This window comes from Leptinotarsa decemlineata, unplaced genomic scaffold, assembly GCF_025532065.1.
Source record: "Leptinotarsa decemlineata unplaced genomic scaffold, Ldec_3_MD MMD2_tig00026369_RagTag_RagTag, whole genome shotgun sequence".
Lineage (NCBI taxonomy): Eukaryota > Metazoa > Arthropoda > Insecta > Coleoptera > Chrysomelidae > Leptinotarsa > Leptinotarsa decemlineata.
The window spans coordinates 4,540,326-4,554,382 of record NW_027412709.1 but is presented as its reverse complement, the minus strand read 5'-3'; the positions used below and the strand labels follow the sequence as shown (position 1 = coordinate 4,554,382).

The 14,057-nt window shown below is 33.8% G+C and overlaps 1 protein-coding gene across 1 annotated transcript; it reads right to left on the bottom strand.

The window, feature by feature from the left end:
- Positions 1 to 707: 707 nt before the first annotated feature.
- Positions 708 to 3,581, bottom strand: LOC111502475 (uncharacterized). The gene is made up of 2 exons (XM_023156566.2): positions 3,442 to 3,581; positions 708 to 1,531 (listed from the first exon to the last, which is right to left on the bottom strand). Exons 1-2 carry the CDS (start codon positions 3,454 to 3,456, stop codon positions 821 to 823), a joined length of 726 nt encoding a protein of 241 aa, XP_023012334.1. The 5' UTR covers positions 3,457 to 3,581; the 3' UTR covers positions 708 to 820.
- Positions 3,582 to 14,057: the final 10,476 nt, after the last annotated feature.

Below are 14,057 nucleotides of genomic sequence, written 5' to 3'. Positions count from 1 at the left end.
TACATTCAATCTATAGAAAACGTCGAAACAATTCACAAAAGAGCATTATTAGAAAACCAGCAAAAATCAGACAGTTTGGGAACAAACGCGATAATCTGTATTTCAGTAGAATAGGTGCTTGTGATATTGGCAACCCAATATACTTGTTTGTTTGTTTGTTTCAATATATTTTCTTGTTGAACACAACAAAGTTGTAGGTTTTCGGTAGATGAAAAAAGAATACGGAATCTAGATAACACCGTGGATTATTGGTTTTAGAATATTTCCAATTCAAATATTGAAGTAACTTGTTCATCTAATCATCAAAATCTCACAATCAGACAGATATTAATATAAACATTGTTTCAATATTTTGAAAATTATCAATCATATTACACAATTAACTGGCTTCAAATTACTTAAGTAAGAAGAAAAGATGATTATTTCATTCCTTACCTTCAATTCTTCGTTACTGACATTGAAATTGAAATATACTAATGAAAATCAATTATTGTTTTCATTTTACAAAGATTTTGAAAAAACTAATATATACTTCTCTATTATTCAAAGAATGATATGTTCTCAGTGTATGTAATTGAATATGTAAAAATGAAGATTTTTCTACAAGTGCTTGTAAACGATTATCGTCTCATCAAGTTGTTTTGAAATTGAACAATAAACCCTGTCTTGATTTGAGTTACAAAAAAGTGAATTAGGAAACAGGCGAATACAAATAGAATATCTTTATTCAGGTAGAAAACAGGAATAAATAAATTGGTAGAAAACAGTTTAACAAATACTGATGGAATTTACAACAATGGAATATTAACGGTGGTGAATTTTAGTAGTGATGATGACCTCCGAAACCAAAACCTCCTCCAAACCCTCCACCATAACCTCCTCCGTAACCCTCATGGTCATGAACAAGAATAGGTACTTTCTTCTCGACGATTACGGGCACTTTCACTGGGTATGGCACTGGCTTGTGAACTGGATATGGAACTGGTTTGGGTACTGCCACTGGGTGAGGAACTGGATAAGGTACTTTCACTGGTACTTTCACCGGATAGGGAACTTTTTTCACTACTGGGTATGGCACCGGCTTCACGACTGGAACGGGGTAAGGCTTGGGTACGTGAACTGGGTAAGGCCTGTCAACTGGCACGGCTACTTTGACTGGATATGGTACTGCTACTTTTTTCTCAACTGGAACGGGATAAGGTGCTGGGTAAGGTACTTTAACTTCCTTGGTGATGGTGATGGCTTTTACGTGACCTTCGTCGTAACCACCTCCATACCCACCACCATATCCCCCAAAACCTAGATCAAGACCTCCACCATGACCTCCTAGGTCATAACCTCCATGACTTTCTAGATCCAAACTGCCACCATATTCTCCTCCGTAACCGCCACCATATCCTAAGTCGATGAGTCCTCGTTTCTCATGTTTTTTCTCAGTCACCGAAACTTTTTCCCCTTTTGCTTCCGACTTTGTGTCACTTCCAGGATTGGCAGATACCAACACAAGCCCTACCAAAACTAGAGCAGTAGTCTGAAAATAACGAAATGAGTTATGTGAATGATTTTCGTTCAACTGAATATCAAATGGATACAAATTATTCATGGTTCATTTTTAATTATCCAAAAAATACTGGTAAATGAAGTCAAACTCGAAGCTGTGCTTCCACTTTCACGTTTTCTCATGAGTGTGTTCGATCGTTTTTGCTCGACTTCTACAAATAAAATATCCTGTTATATTCAATACGCTCCCTTGACGACATAACATCGCCAGGTAAAAGGTGTCATATTGTTTAGAGTTTTTTTTTGTATGAGACATGATCCATTTTAAGCTATTTCTGATAATCAGAAAATACACGTACTTATTTGAAACAATTTGTGAAAGAATTATCAGTTGTAGAAAAAAAACATGAGGATAAATTAATAGAATGTGATCGAGTACGGATCACACTGAAATATTGACTACTGAAACATTTTGATTCGTGGATTTTTTTGCAGAGAATTGAGAAGCATATCGGATTATCGAAGTATGATTTGAAATAAATTCCACTATTATATTCCAAGTCTTTAAATTATTTCAGATCTTGATGAATTAGTGATATGGAGAACGGGACTCGAAAAAATATATGGCTTGAAAAGTAAATAATATTTTTTATCATGATTTTTTGAATTCAATTGTTTTCAATTACCATTTCCTGAAATCATCGATTTATATGCTGTTCATTTCATTCTCCTATAGAATAAATGAGAAAAATTGAGAGAATATGAAAAACGTTTGAAATTTTTCAATTCTTATATTGGAAAAGTGATAAAACTCAAATATTAATAATATCTGACAATTGATAGTGAAAACTTTCGTAGCATATAATTTACCTGAAAAATGTATTTGGAATATCCAAACCAATTTTCAAACGGGAAATGTATCTCAAGTTCAATCGTTCAGCTAGTCCATCTCAGAAAATATATGAAGTATATGAATGTGGGAGTGTTCAAATTGGGATTGTGAAATTATTTAATCCTTATATTTCACATTTTTGCTATATTGTATTCAAATGTATTTTCACAAAAAACGAAAAATCAGGACACACACTTATGTTCAGGATATTGAAACCATCTCAACATCATTACTAAATGAGTGGTCACCTTCTCGGTTGCCACTGACCAAAATTCACGAAAATTTAGTGAAACCCTGTATGAACCTGATATTTTTGTTAGCAGCTACATCATACAAATGTATTCGAAATCTTCAAACCAATTTTCAAATGAGAAACGTATCTCAATTTCAATCGTTGTGCTAGTAAGCCCATATCAGAAAAAATGTGAAGAATATGAATCTTGAAGTGTTCAAATTGGAATTATGCAATTATTTGATCCTTATAATTCATTTTCTTGTCAAATTGTATTCAAATTTAATTCCATGAGGAACGAAAAATTAGGACACACAGTTATATTGACGGTGTAGGAAAAATCCTAACATCATTACGAAATAAGTCGTCATTATGAATGACTCATTATCATTTTTTGTCAATTAGCAAAAAATAATATACTTCTACTCCATCTTCTCGATTGCCTCTGACGAAAATATTTTATCATGAAAATTCACTGAAACCCTGGATGAAACTGATAATTTTGTCAGCAGCAAGATAATAGAAATGCAATGAATTTTGCAGCATATAAATGTGCATGTTTTGATAATAAATGTTCAAACAATGAATATCATATTTTCTCTACTTGATATTCATGAATCAAGTTATGTTTCTGAAGAATGGAACTAATTCGGAAAGTATACTGTTTTCAATTTCAAGAAAATATACACACTATAATTATTTCACTGTTATCTATGGCAAAAAAATATTTTCGTTATTTTCAACGTTGGTATGTCTTATCAAACCACTGATTATTTTTCAACACTAGATAATTAATAAACTCAACACAATCACTTACTTGAAGAATCATCATCAACTGTGTAATGGATTTGAACGACTGTTGCCTTTACCACAAATTTGGCGGGTATATATAATGGCGAGATATGTGTCAAAAGTTTATCATTGCTTTCTCAACCCCCCCATGTCCATTTGTAGAATTTATTTTACAATACTCTCGTATTTTGATCCACTCCGACAATCTGATTTCACTCACGCATATTTCGAATACACTGCGGACTAGGAAGCAACAAGGTGTGCATTTGTCCGTGTCGAGTTAATGCCAAATATTACTGAAATCCCAGCTCTCAGAATAGGATATTCGATGAATTAGAATTGGATAATCCCTATGTTGAACGAACCAGCTTTGCCTCGTTTTAGAAATAGGGAATGTAGATTAAAAAAAAAGTTGTTCATTTTTATTTTGCGTTCTTCTCATTGATGATAATTCAAATATTGAGGAATGATATCAAACAGATAGAAAATTGTCGTTTTTTGATGAGTCAAAAAAAGACCCGAAGAAGATTATTTAAAATTTCTCAACCCCCATCTGCATTGCACAAATCACATTTTCCCGGCAATTATCAAATTACTATGTATATCTTCCGGAGTGTAAATGTTGAAATGGAATGTTATACAGTATATATGGTACATCAGTCCATTGATGTTCCATCAGCAATCGGAAAAACTGCATATCTTCAGGAACAACCGGATTGGTTATCAACGAACTATGAGTACATTGATCATACAGTTTCATTTCATTTCAAATATTTGTATATGTTCAATTCGATTAGAAATATCTTCATGTCCTTGACAGTTTGGGCCTAGAATGCTTTTGTATAAATTCTCAAATCACTGAGTGACAGTTTCCAATTATTTTCATATATTCTTCGAAATGTACATTTTGAGGGATAGTTGATATTTCCAGTTGTTTTTATGTGTTTTTAGCCTTTCACAATTCGGAAAATTACCAGAGCTACATCAACAGAGAATTTGCTGATGTTCAATGAAGGGCACACTGAGAAGTAGGTGGAAATGTGGTATAACAGTATATAAAATAAATAGTGTTGAGAAATATCTACTTATTGAGCCAAAGTTATGTATGTGAAGAAAATAGTTTTTTGTTTCCTTCTGTAGATCTTCCTGAATATTGTCACCTACCACAAACTGATAAAAAAATTGTGATGAAGAACTTTATACCTAGAGAGGGAAAACTTCTAGTTCTCCCCATAAACTCAATGTATTTTTCACAAAGAAAAACACGCTATATAATAGTAAACTATTGTATTTCATTCGTATCAAAAAGAGCCGTGAACATAATTTAATACAAAGATTACACCTGTCCTTCAAATTCAAGTTTTCATAATTTTATTTCTGCTAGCAATCATAACTCCTATGCATGATCTGAACATCATTGTCAATAATGCTTTTTGACAATGACATTGATATTACCATTTACTAATTCATATTTAAAAAACTTCACCTCAAGATTTGATCTCCACGAACTTTATTTGAAAAATATATCACATGTTTCCCTAGCACAGTAGTTTTTGCGCTGGCAAAGTAGTTTACATCCATAATTGAATTATCACTAAGAGAATATTCGCCAATTATGTTTTTCAAAAAAATATTGTATTTTGACAAAATTGAAAAAAAAGTGGTAGAATATCTGGAAAATACTACTTGCATATATGATTGCATTATGTATTCAAATCACTTAATAAAGCTACTGTGCTAGCGAAACATGTGATAAATTTTTCAAATAAAGTTTGTGGAAATTAAAGTAACGGCCGAATTAATCAGAAAAAAACCAATAATTCATAGAAACATTTCAGAAATATTAAACAAGAATTCAGTTATTATAATACAGGGTCAGACGAAACTTTTGAATGGCACAAGATATGGAAGATAGATACTTTCATGTTGGAAGTGTACCATTCTAGTAATTTTTGAATGAAAAAAAAAATTCCGCATAACTCTTCATTGAAAGGGCGCTTTCAACTTTTTTTAAAGACCCTTTACTGTGGAAACTTGTTTGACAAGAATTTTAAGTCCATATTCAAAACTTTACTATTTTTGAAAATTAGGCTAGTCAATCCAAAACTTTTGAGGAGAAGTGGTCCCTTAGATGCCTTGAGATTTTTTTAGGGATTTGTAAAATATGAAAGTTCATTTCAGAACTCATAGATTGAATGAGACATGTTCATAACGAAATTAGCTCCGAAATATTCCATAATGTAACAAAAGATAAACACTTTGAATATTCACATAGTTCTGGAAATATTTCTTATTTCAATCATGATATTTATCGTTCACAGATGCTTGCAAAGAATAAAAAAATAACTGAGAACTGAGGAACGGCTGATCAAATTTTCCATTGAAAAACAGTGTGGAATAGGGAATTGAAAGGCCTATCAAATGAAGAAGTTTCAGGACCACCCTTTATTGTAAAAAGTTTCCATATATTTTTTCGATCTTGAAATCTTTTTTCTCTCAGAAGTAACGGGATGGAGGGAAGTTCACATCCGCAATTGAATTATCACTTATTGAATTATCACTTACTTAGAGAATATTCACTAATGATGGTTTTCCAAAAAATATCGAATTTTGACAAAATTGAAAAAAATTGTGGCAGAATATCTGGAAAATACGACCGAAAGTTCTACAAGCAACGGCCATCCAAAAATTATATCAAATACAGTGACTGGCTTGTTTAAACATCACAGGAGCCATGAGAACAACACCAACCGCGGCAATGGAAGTAATCACGGGTCTGACCCCTCTGGATCTGTTCGTTAAGGAGGTTGCGTTAATGGCCATGGTACGATTGCACACGGCTGGTGTAAACCTAGAAGTAGGAATGGGTCGATTGAGGCTGGGCCTATGGCGGGAAGCGCTTACTGCGCAACCTCTGCTGCAGGCAACAAGTGATGCAATTGAACCCAGGTTTGTGTTTAATAAACCCTACAAAATACAAATTAAGCAGAACACAGAGTCAGATGCTACAAATGCAATACGGATTTATACAGATGGCTCAAAAACCAAAGAAGGTTCAGGATGTGGAATGTACTCCAGATCACTAAGCCTAAGGATCAAATGGGGAATGGGAAGAAATACCAGCCTGGTCCAAACAGAACTGGCTGGTATCTCAATCGCCACAAAAGAAATGACCAAGAAAAGAATTTCGGGCAAAAACATAACAATCTGCACTGATAGCAGACAAGCACTATTAGCCTTGAACAGACACCGTGTTACTTCAGGGCTAGCACTAGAGTGCCACCAAGATTTAACCAAAGCCTCGGTAGATAATAACATTATCCTGAGGTGGATTAAAGGGCACGAAAGGAGTAAAGGTAATCGCATTGCCGACTCTTTAGCCAAGGAAGCGGCTGGACTAAGAATTTTAGGACCAAGTGGCACCCACGGCCTGATGACTTCGACAATTGCGGAACTAGCCAAATGTTACACCCATGCTCAATCTTTAAAGAGATGGGATGAAATCAAAGGATGTAATCTTGCCAAGATCACCTTGTGTGACCCTGGGAAGCTGGCGCCGAAGAAATATCTGGCGATGACCAGGAAAAATCTACGCCTTACAGTAGGATTTCTGACTGGCCACTGTCAGCTAAGGAAACACCTACATAATATGGGGCTAGTGGACACACCTCTATGCAGGATGTGTGAACAGTAAGATGAGACTGTCAGGCATGTCCTGTGCGAGTGCCCGGAGTTATCGTCAATAAGAGAGTGTGTGTTCGGCGAGTCTTGGCCTACACCTGCCGATATAAAGGAGATGTCTCCCAGCGACCTGTCCACCTTCCTGGAAAGGACACGATGGACGACGACCTAGGAGGACAACTCCTTGGGAGGATGTACAATGGGTCACATGTGGCCTAAGTGCGTGGGCTTACACTCACCCTCCCTACTCTACAGATACAGATCTGGAAAATACTACTCGCAGCAAGGGCTGCTAATATCGTTTCCGTTGATAATTTTTTTCCTGAACAAAGTATTTTAATTTTTTTAGAGGTACTGAAGTCATGTGTACTCTCTGTTCTATTTTGAGTGAACAATATTCAAAAATGATAACATTGGGCATCCATTCTGATGATGAAAGGCTTAACATGTGAAAACCTGTTGAAGTTTTTGCATTGTTATTGATAATATTCGAGAACACCAAACAGTTATTTCAAAACCTCGACACGTGTTTCGATCACCAAGTACTCATCTTCAAGAGAAAGATCTTTAACAGGAAGACCAGTTTGATCTTCAAGAGGAAAATCAGTTTGATCTTCTTCTTGAAGATGATCACTTGATGATCGACACACGTGTCGAGGTATTGAAATAACGGTTTGGTGTTGGCAAAAAACTCCAGTAATATTCATTACTACACCAACGGTTCCAACAGTGCATTACAAGTTGAGTTTATGTCGTTCGTATGCCAAATGTTTTCATTTCGTAAAGCATTCAAAGTTCATGAGATATGTTTTTGTTTTACAAAAATAATACCTATAAGTCAAAATACTTTTGAGTATTGAGTGGAAACTTAAAACATGCTTCATAAAAATGCATAATACATACGCGATTCAGCAAATAACTTTTAAGGACATAACGACATGATCATGTGAATAACATGATAAATGATTGATAGTTAACAAGTGATTTCGATTTCCTTCTATTTCGAATATTTTGGTGGTTTGTCTTTCTGTTGTTTACTTTATTCAAATGACGAACTTTACACCCTCTAGATTCTTATACCGATAGTGAAAACTTTATGACACATTTTAATCTAGGATCATCGAAGTAAAAGCAAGAACAATATTTTCCGAAAATGAAAACTAATATGTTTCGTAATGTTTCAGAAATGTAGAGTGGAAACATTGACATTATGAAAACGAACATCTAGTTAACAGCTATTGGTAGTGAATGATTAGATGATAACAACTTTTCAGGGATTACAGAAATCTCTCTTGTTTTTTGTAGGGAAACAGCTATAAGTATTGAACTATGATTCAACTCGTCAAGATTAGTTTCTTGATATTTTCCAGGAGGTTAGCGATGAGGTTAACTCGATTGCTTCGGTTCATATTCTGACAGGCGTGATTCTATAAAGTTCAGACTGTAAGATATATTTCCTGACATCACATTACCTAGAGGAATAACACATCCTGCATATTTTCCGATATATTTGTTTTCGAAAATAACATTTACCGTACCCAGATGAGTTTGTGATCTCACCAAGTTCACATTAGTGGCTTTAGGCTGAACCACTCTGTTCTCTGTTTTTCGTTAACCTGCTGTTGCCCTCCTACGAACGACAACCCTCAAAAGTCCAAACTTGTGCGAACTAGGGGCTAACGAGGTCTCCCCATTTAACGTAAGATTTCTTACATGATTTAAACGATAGCAAGTGAAAATCGATCGTTCGGCCTTGCGGTTCGAACCACCGGTTCGCACAGCGGAGGATTGAGGGAGTGAAGCAACCCACCCATGTTGACCCATCAGGATACCGTCCCGATAACATTTTTCCCTACGAAACTAAACGAGGTTCCCCAAAGCGATCAGTTGCGAAGCCAAGATTCGACATTTATCGTCGAATAAGAGTCATCCTCAGTCATTTACTGTAGCTTTCACTACGAAGCAACTAGATGAAATTTTGGGTGATCAAAACGGAGCTTTCAGGGATTGAATCATAAGTAAATCTAGTTGACTTACAGGATACTCGTTTATTTTTGAATCTGAACAATTGGGTCTTCTGTGGTAGGAGAAATTATCATAACCTTTATTTACAGTAATTATTTTTCCAGTTTCTTGATATGAAGCCCTCAGGAAAAAGATTATTTTTTGTTTTTATTTTAAGTAGCTACTGAATGGAAGCCTCTGTCATGCAATTCATATGTCTGTTGTGCAAATATTTTCAACATTCATGTATGTTGAAGAAAATTTCATCAACTGTTGAAGATGATAGTATGAAACTAATAATTATTCCAGTTCGTCAATTGGTATTCATCAGTCGAGTGTAAGTGATCTCTTTCACTTGCACCAACGCATCTCATGATAAGATGCAATTTATGTGAGAGTAAGAGTTGACCTTGTGGCCGAATTAGGTAATTTACTTCTTCTGTTACGTTATGTGGAACTGTAGCAATACTCGTATGAAACGTATAGTTTCTTCAAAACTGGAACGGAAGTTAACGCAAAATAGCCAAAAATCAGTATTGCGTCGTTGTTAGAAATAATGTATCAATTAGCAATCGGATATGATTTATGGGTATACATAATCATATGTCATCAAATTTGAATTTATAGATATTTGATATGTAGTAACTGGAGAAGTCATGAAAATAATATCACAAAATTGCACCAGGAAAAAAAGTATAAACATTTCATTTACTAGTAAGAGAGATGAAAAGCTATTAGTGTCTTGAAAAAAGTTCACCCACATTTGATTTCGTACAAACATGTACCCAGAATTGGGCGCGTATTAAATGGTTGCAAAAAAAAGAGCGCCGACTAAATGAGGTCGTGTGAGATTGGTAGCGCGAGAAAACATCACGAAAAAAAATATTGAGTATTTTATATGAAACGCCGTTTCATCATTTATCACCAACGTAATTTTGAAAATCATTTTAATTCAAATGGTCTGAATTGAAACAAAACCATCCGCTTTTTAAGGTTGTTTTGAACCTATGAAGTTCCAATGCAGAATGAAATGAATGACACCAAAACGGTACATTCTATGAACTTGTTTGATTGATGACCCTTTTATTTTGTCGAAATTCATATTGAATATGGAAATGAATTTCGTCTAATTTATATTAAAATTTTTGTTTATTACCGCCGGTTTCGCAACTAATCTGACGCAGTTTGATAAAAAAATCCTCAAGTATACAATGATAGCTTTCTTGATATAATTTTACAAAAATCAATTATGAATTTCAATTCAGCATATATGGGAAAATACTTTTACGGACTTTACAATCCTCATAGTATTCTTTCAGCTAATCATCACATAAATTATCTGCATTCAGATCAATGATACACTGGGTATTTATGATTTCTTCATCAGAGAAGGCTTTTTAAGGAAAAATGAAGATCATTAAGTAGATCGTATCTAATCCATATTCCAGTCAACTCAATTGGGGAAATCATCTCCAATAAAAACCAAGAATTGATCATTAATGAACTATATCTGAATCATGAAGAACCTTAGAAGCTAAGAAATATGCAAGCGTGAGCTATTCGGGAAAGCTGTTCAAAAAATGTATGGAACATATTATTCAACACAAAACCCAAATGGAATGAGTGAAAAAAAGCAGGCATATATAGACTAGAATATGGTGACTGTTCAGCAGCTTATACAGGCTAGATAGGCAGAAATTTCAACATAAAGTACCGTGAGCATCTTTTGTCTGATGAAAACAAACCACACAATGAATAAATAAATATCCATACGTGCAGTGAAGGAAGATGCATTTGTTGGAAACATTGTAAATAAATAAATTGAATGGAAACTCTAATTTCAAAATATTCAGTGACCAACTAGAACTATGCAGATCTCCAATTTTGAATTTGTGAATTTTGATAACTAGTTCAGGATCTATTGGTATTTGAAGCAATCCACAAGTTGTGTTTTTGTATCAATACCCAGTAATTTTGATATGTTCTGGAATCTGGTATCTCAGATGAGGTATTGATGATACAGGTAACATTTTTGTTATCACAGGGACAGGTTTAATCAATCTACCTAGATGACAATGACTATATTATTGTAAATTTAAGCATTTAATGGTCAAGCTGCGTCAATTAACTTGAAAATTGTTTAATAAACTAAAACTGGTCGTTATAAATAAAAATCTTAGTAGAAATTGCACAAAAGTATTTTTCTCTTCACCTTGGTTCTCTTCACCTTGGATAATAATGAAGATTTTGATAAAAACTTAATCATTTCTAGGTATTATGAAATATCCTCAAAGCAATGTTGAATATTCGAAACGCCCACGATAATATCAGAGGTCAATTTATAACGCATCATACCATATTGTGAAATAAACATAAAAATACCCAACTAACAAAGACAATGAAAAATAGTGTCATTACCGTCGATTAGGAAGATATCTAAGATTTGATGTTCGTAACCAGTGAGTCATAAGCTGAAAATTAGGAAATACAAAATTATATCGTTGACAAGTTATTGAATATATTCCATGAAACCAAAAAGACTATTTCATTATCGGGAGGAGCACACTTTATAGATTCAAGTACTAACGAAATATACCAGTTACCTCGCGAATGAAAACAATTTATTATGCAATTATAGAGTCTCGTCTTGCATAGGGAATAGTAGGCTGGGGCGGAGTAGCAACATCACATTAGAAAAAATTAGATGTATCACAGAAAAAATTTCTAAAAAGTCTCCTCAGAAAACCAACACAATACTCATCGGAAACACTTTTCCGATGAAAATTGCTCGACCTGAGACAACTTTACTTCCTAGGAACTGTTGTGGAATAACACAAAAAACGAACAAAACTGAACTGTGTAGATTACAAGCATAATACAAAACTTGAAACTAATGCACAACTGAACACAACATGTTCAACAAAAACAATCGTTCAGAGAACATTATATTCATCTTGCAAACCGGCTCTACAATGATTAACCTCTGAAAAACAGACTTGCACCGACAACTATTTCAATTAAAAAAGGTGTCAAATGTTTCATTGCAGAAACAGAATTTCTATACATCGATTGATCCCTCGGATGCATGAAATGCGAACATTTGCCTTACTATACTTACTCCGAGAAAATGACTTCATGTTCAATTCCTTATATTCATGTATATTTTTTCTTATGCTTCTTTAACCACATACATTACTGAAGTGTTTCTTTAATTCTGCAAAAATGTGTATATGTCTACGAGTCAAATACACTATTCAATGTCTAATGTCACTACTCTACTCCTTTTTGTTCATATTATACCTATAATTATTCAATAACCATACACAATGAAAGAACACTCACACCCAGGCAAGGCCTTAGTAAGTGTTCCTACTAAAATGGGAACTAGTAAAGTGGGACATTTATTTTCCAAATATTCTTATGAGATTCTTTCCATCATTACTATTGTGAAATCATGGCGAATAATGGCACATTTTACAGCCTAACATTTGTTGCAATTCTTTTGCAATACTTTTTAGATACATTTATTTGCCAAATATTCTTGTAAGATTCTTTCCATCATTACTATTGTAAAATCATGGCGAATAATGGCACATTTCACAGCCTAATATTTGTTGCAATTCTTTTGCAATACTTTTTAGATATTAGCATTTTCATTTTAACATTTATCATTTTTACTTTTTTGCATTTCATTTTCACATATTAGGTACCTTCTTACATGATAATATTTTTACATTTCAACATTTGCACATCTTTACATTTTCATAACGTGAATTGTCAAATCCATTTTACTGTCACTGTTCAGATTTATAATGTGAATATTGTGACTGAAACAGTAATATCCACGCACAGGGTGTCCTTTATGGGTTTCCTGAATTTGTTATTGACTGATGCTTGTACTGAAAATTTAATAAATTGATATATTATACCATTTATTTATCATATTGCTTGAGAATCAAACAAAATTTTTGAGTTGAGAATCACTTGTATCCAAGTTTCATTTCTAAGATCAAAATAAATGGATTTTTCTGAAGTATTTCAAAAAGATCACAGTTTTCAACTATTCAACTGATTCAGATTGATGAATATACCATCCAAAGATTGAAGGTAGGCCACCTTCATGATTGAATGAAATAATATATACCAAACTGCACTTTGAATGAATGTTGTCTATGAAAAATCGACACTTTTGAAGATAATGATTAACAAGGTCTTATATGTGAACGTGCGATACTTATTAATTCCTTAACCCCTGTTATATATATGCGTTGTTGTACCTACTTTAAATACGAATATAAAGTGTACTACTCTGAATCATACTGCAATAGAAACTGATGATCATAACGAATGCTCGAAATTTTTCGAATGGAGTAGTTTAAACTACATTTTCCTCACACTTTAACATGCCCTGTTGATTTCTCATATTATGAAATAAATGCTGTATAATGTAAGCAATGTCTTTCACTGAGCAATTTCCTCTTCACATTTCAGACAAGAAGTGGAGTCAGTTTCTAAAATAAATACAAGTAAAAACTCTGGGTTCATTTGTTCACGGTATTTGGTTTCGCCAGCTACTTGTTCTATTTTCATCCACCGATCATTACATCAATTAATGATTTATATGCACTTTCTAGGTAACGCTTAGATATATGTTTATGATAACAACGATGTGTTTTTCAAACCAATTGGCAGTTTCATTGAACTTTTCGTAACGGTTACACAAGATCATTGAGGAAACATGCTAGATCCCGAGGAGTGAAATAAAACGAGTCGTTGCACATGCATTCAAGAAAGAGTTTCACAAAATAGTTTCTTTGTCATCAGAGTCCAAAAATTGAAATGTAAAACAGTGGGATTATTAGGTCAAAAATATATTGAACAATGCATGATTCTTTCATTAATTTTATATATAGTGTCAACTAATCTATGAAACAAGTTATAAATTCTGGAGTAGTA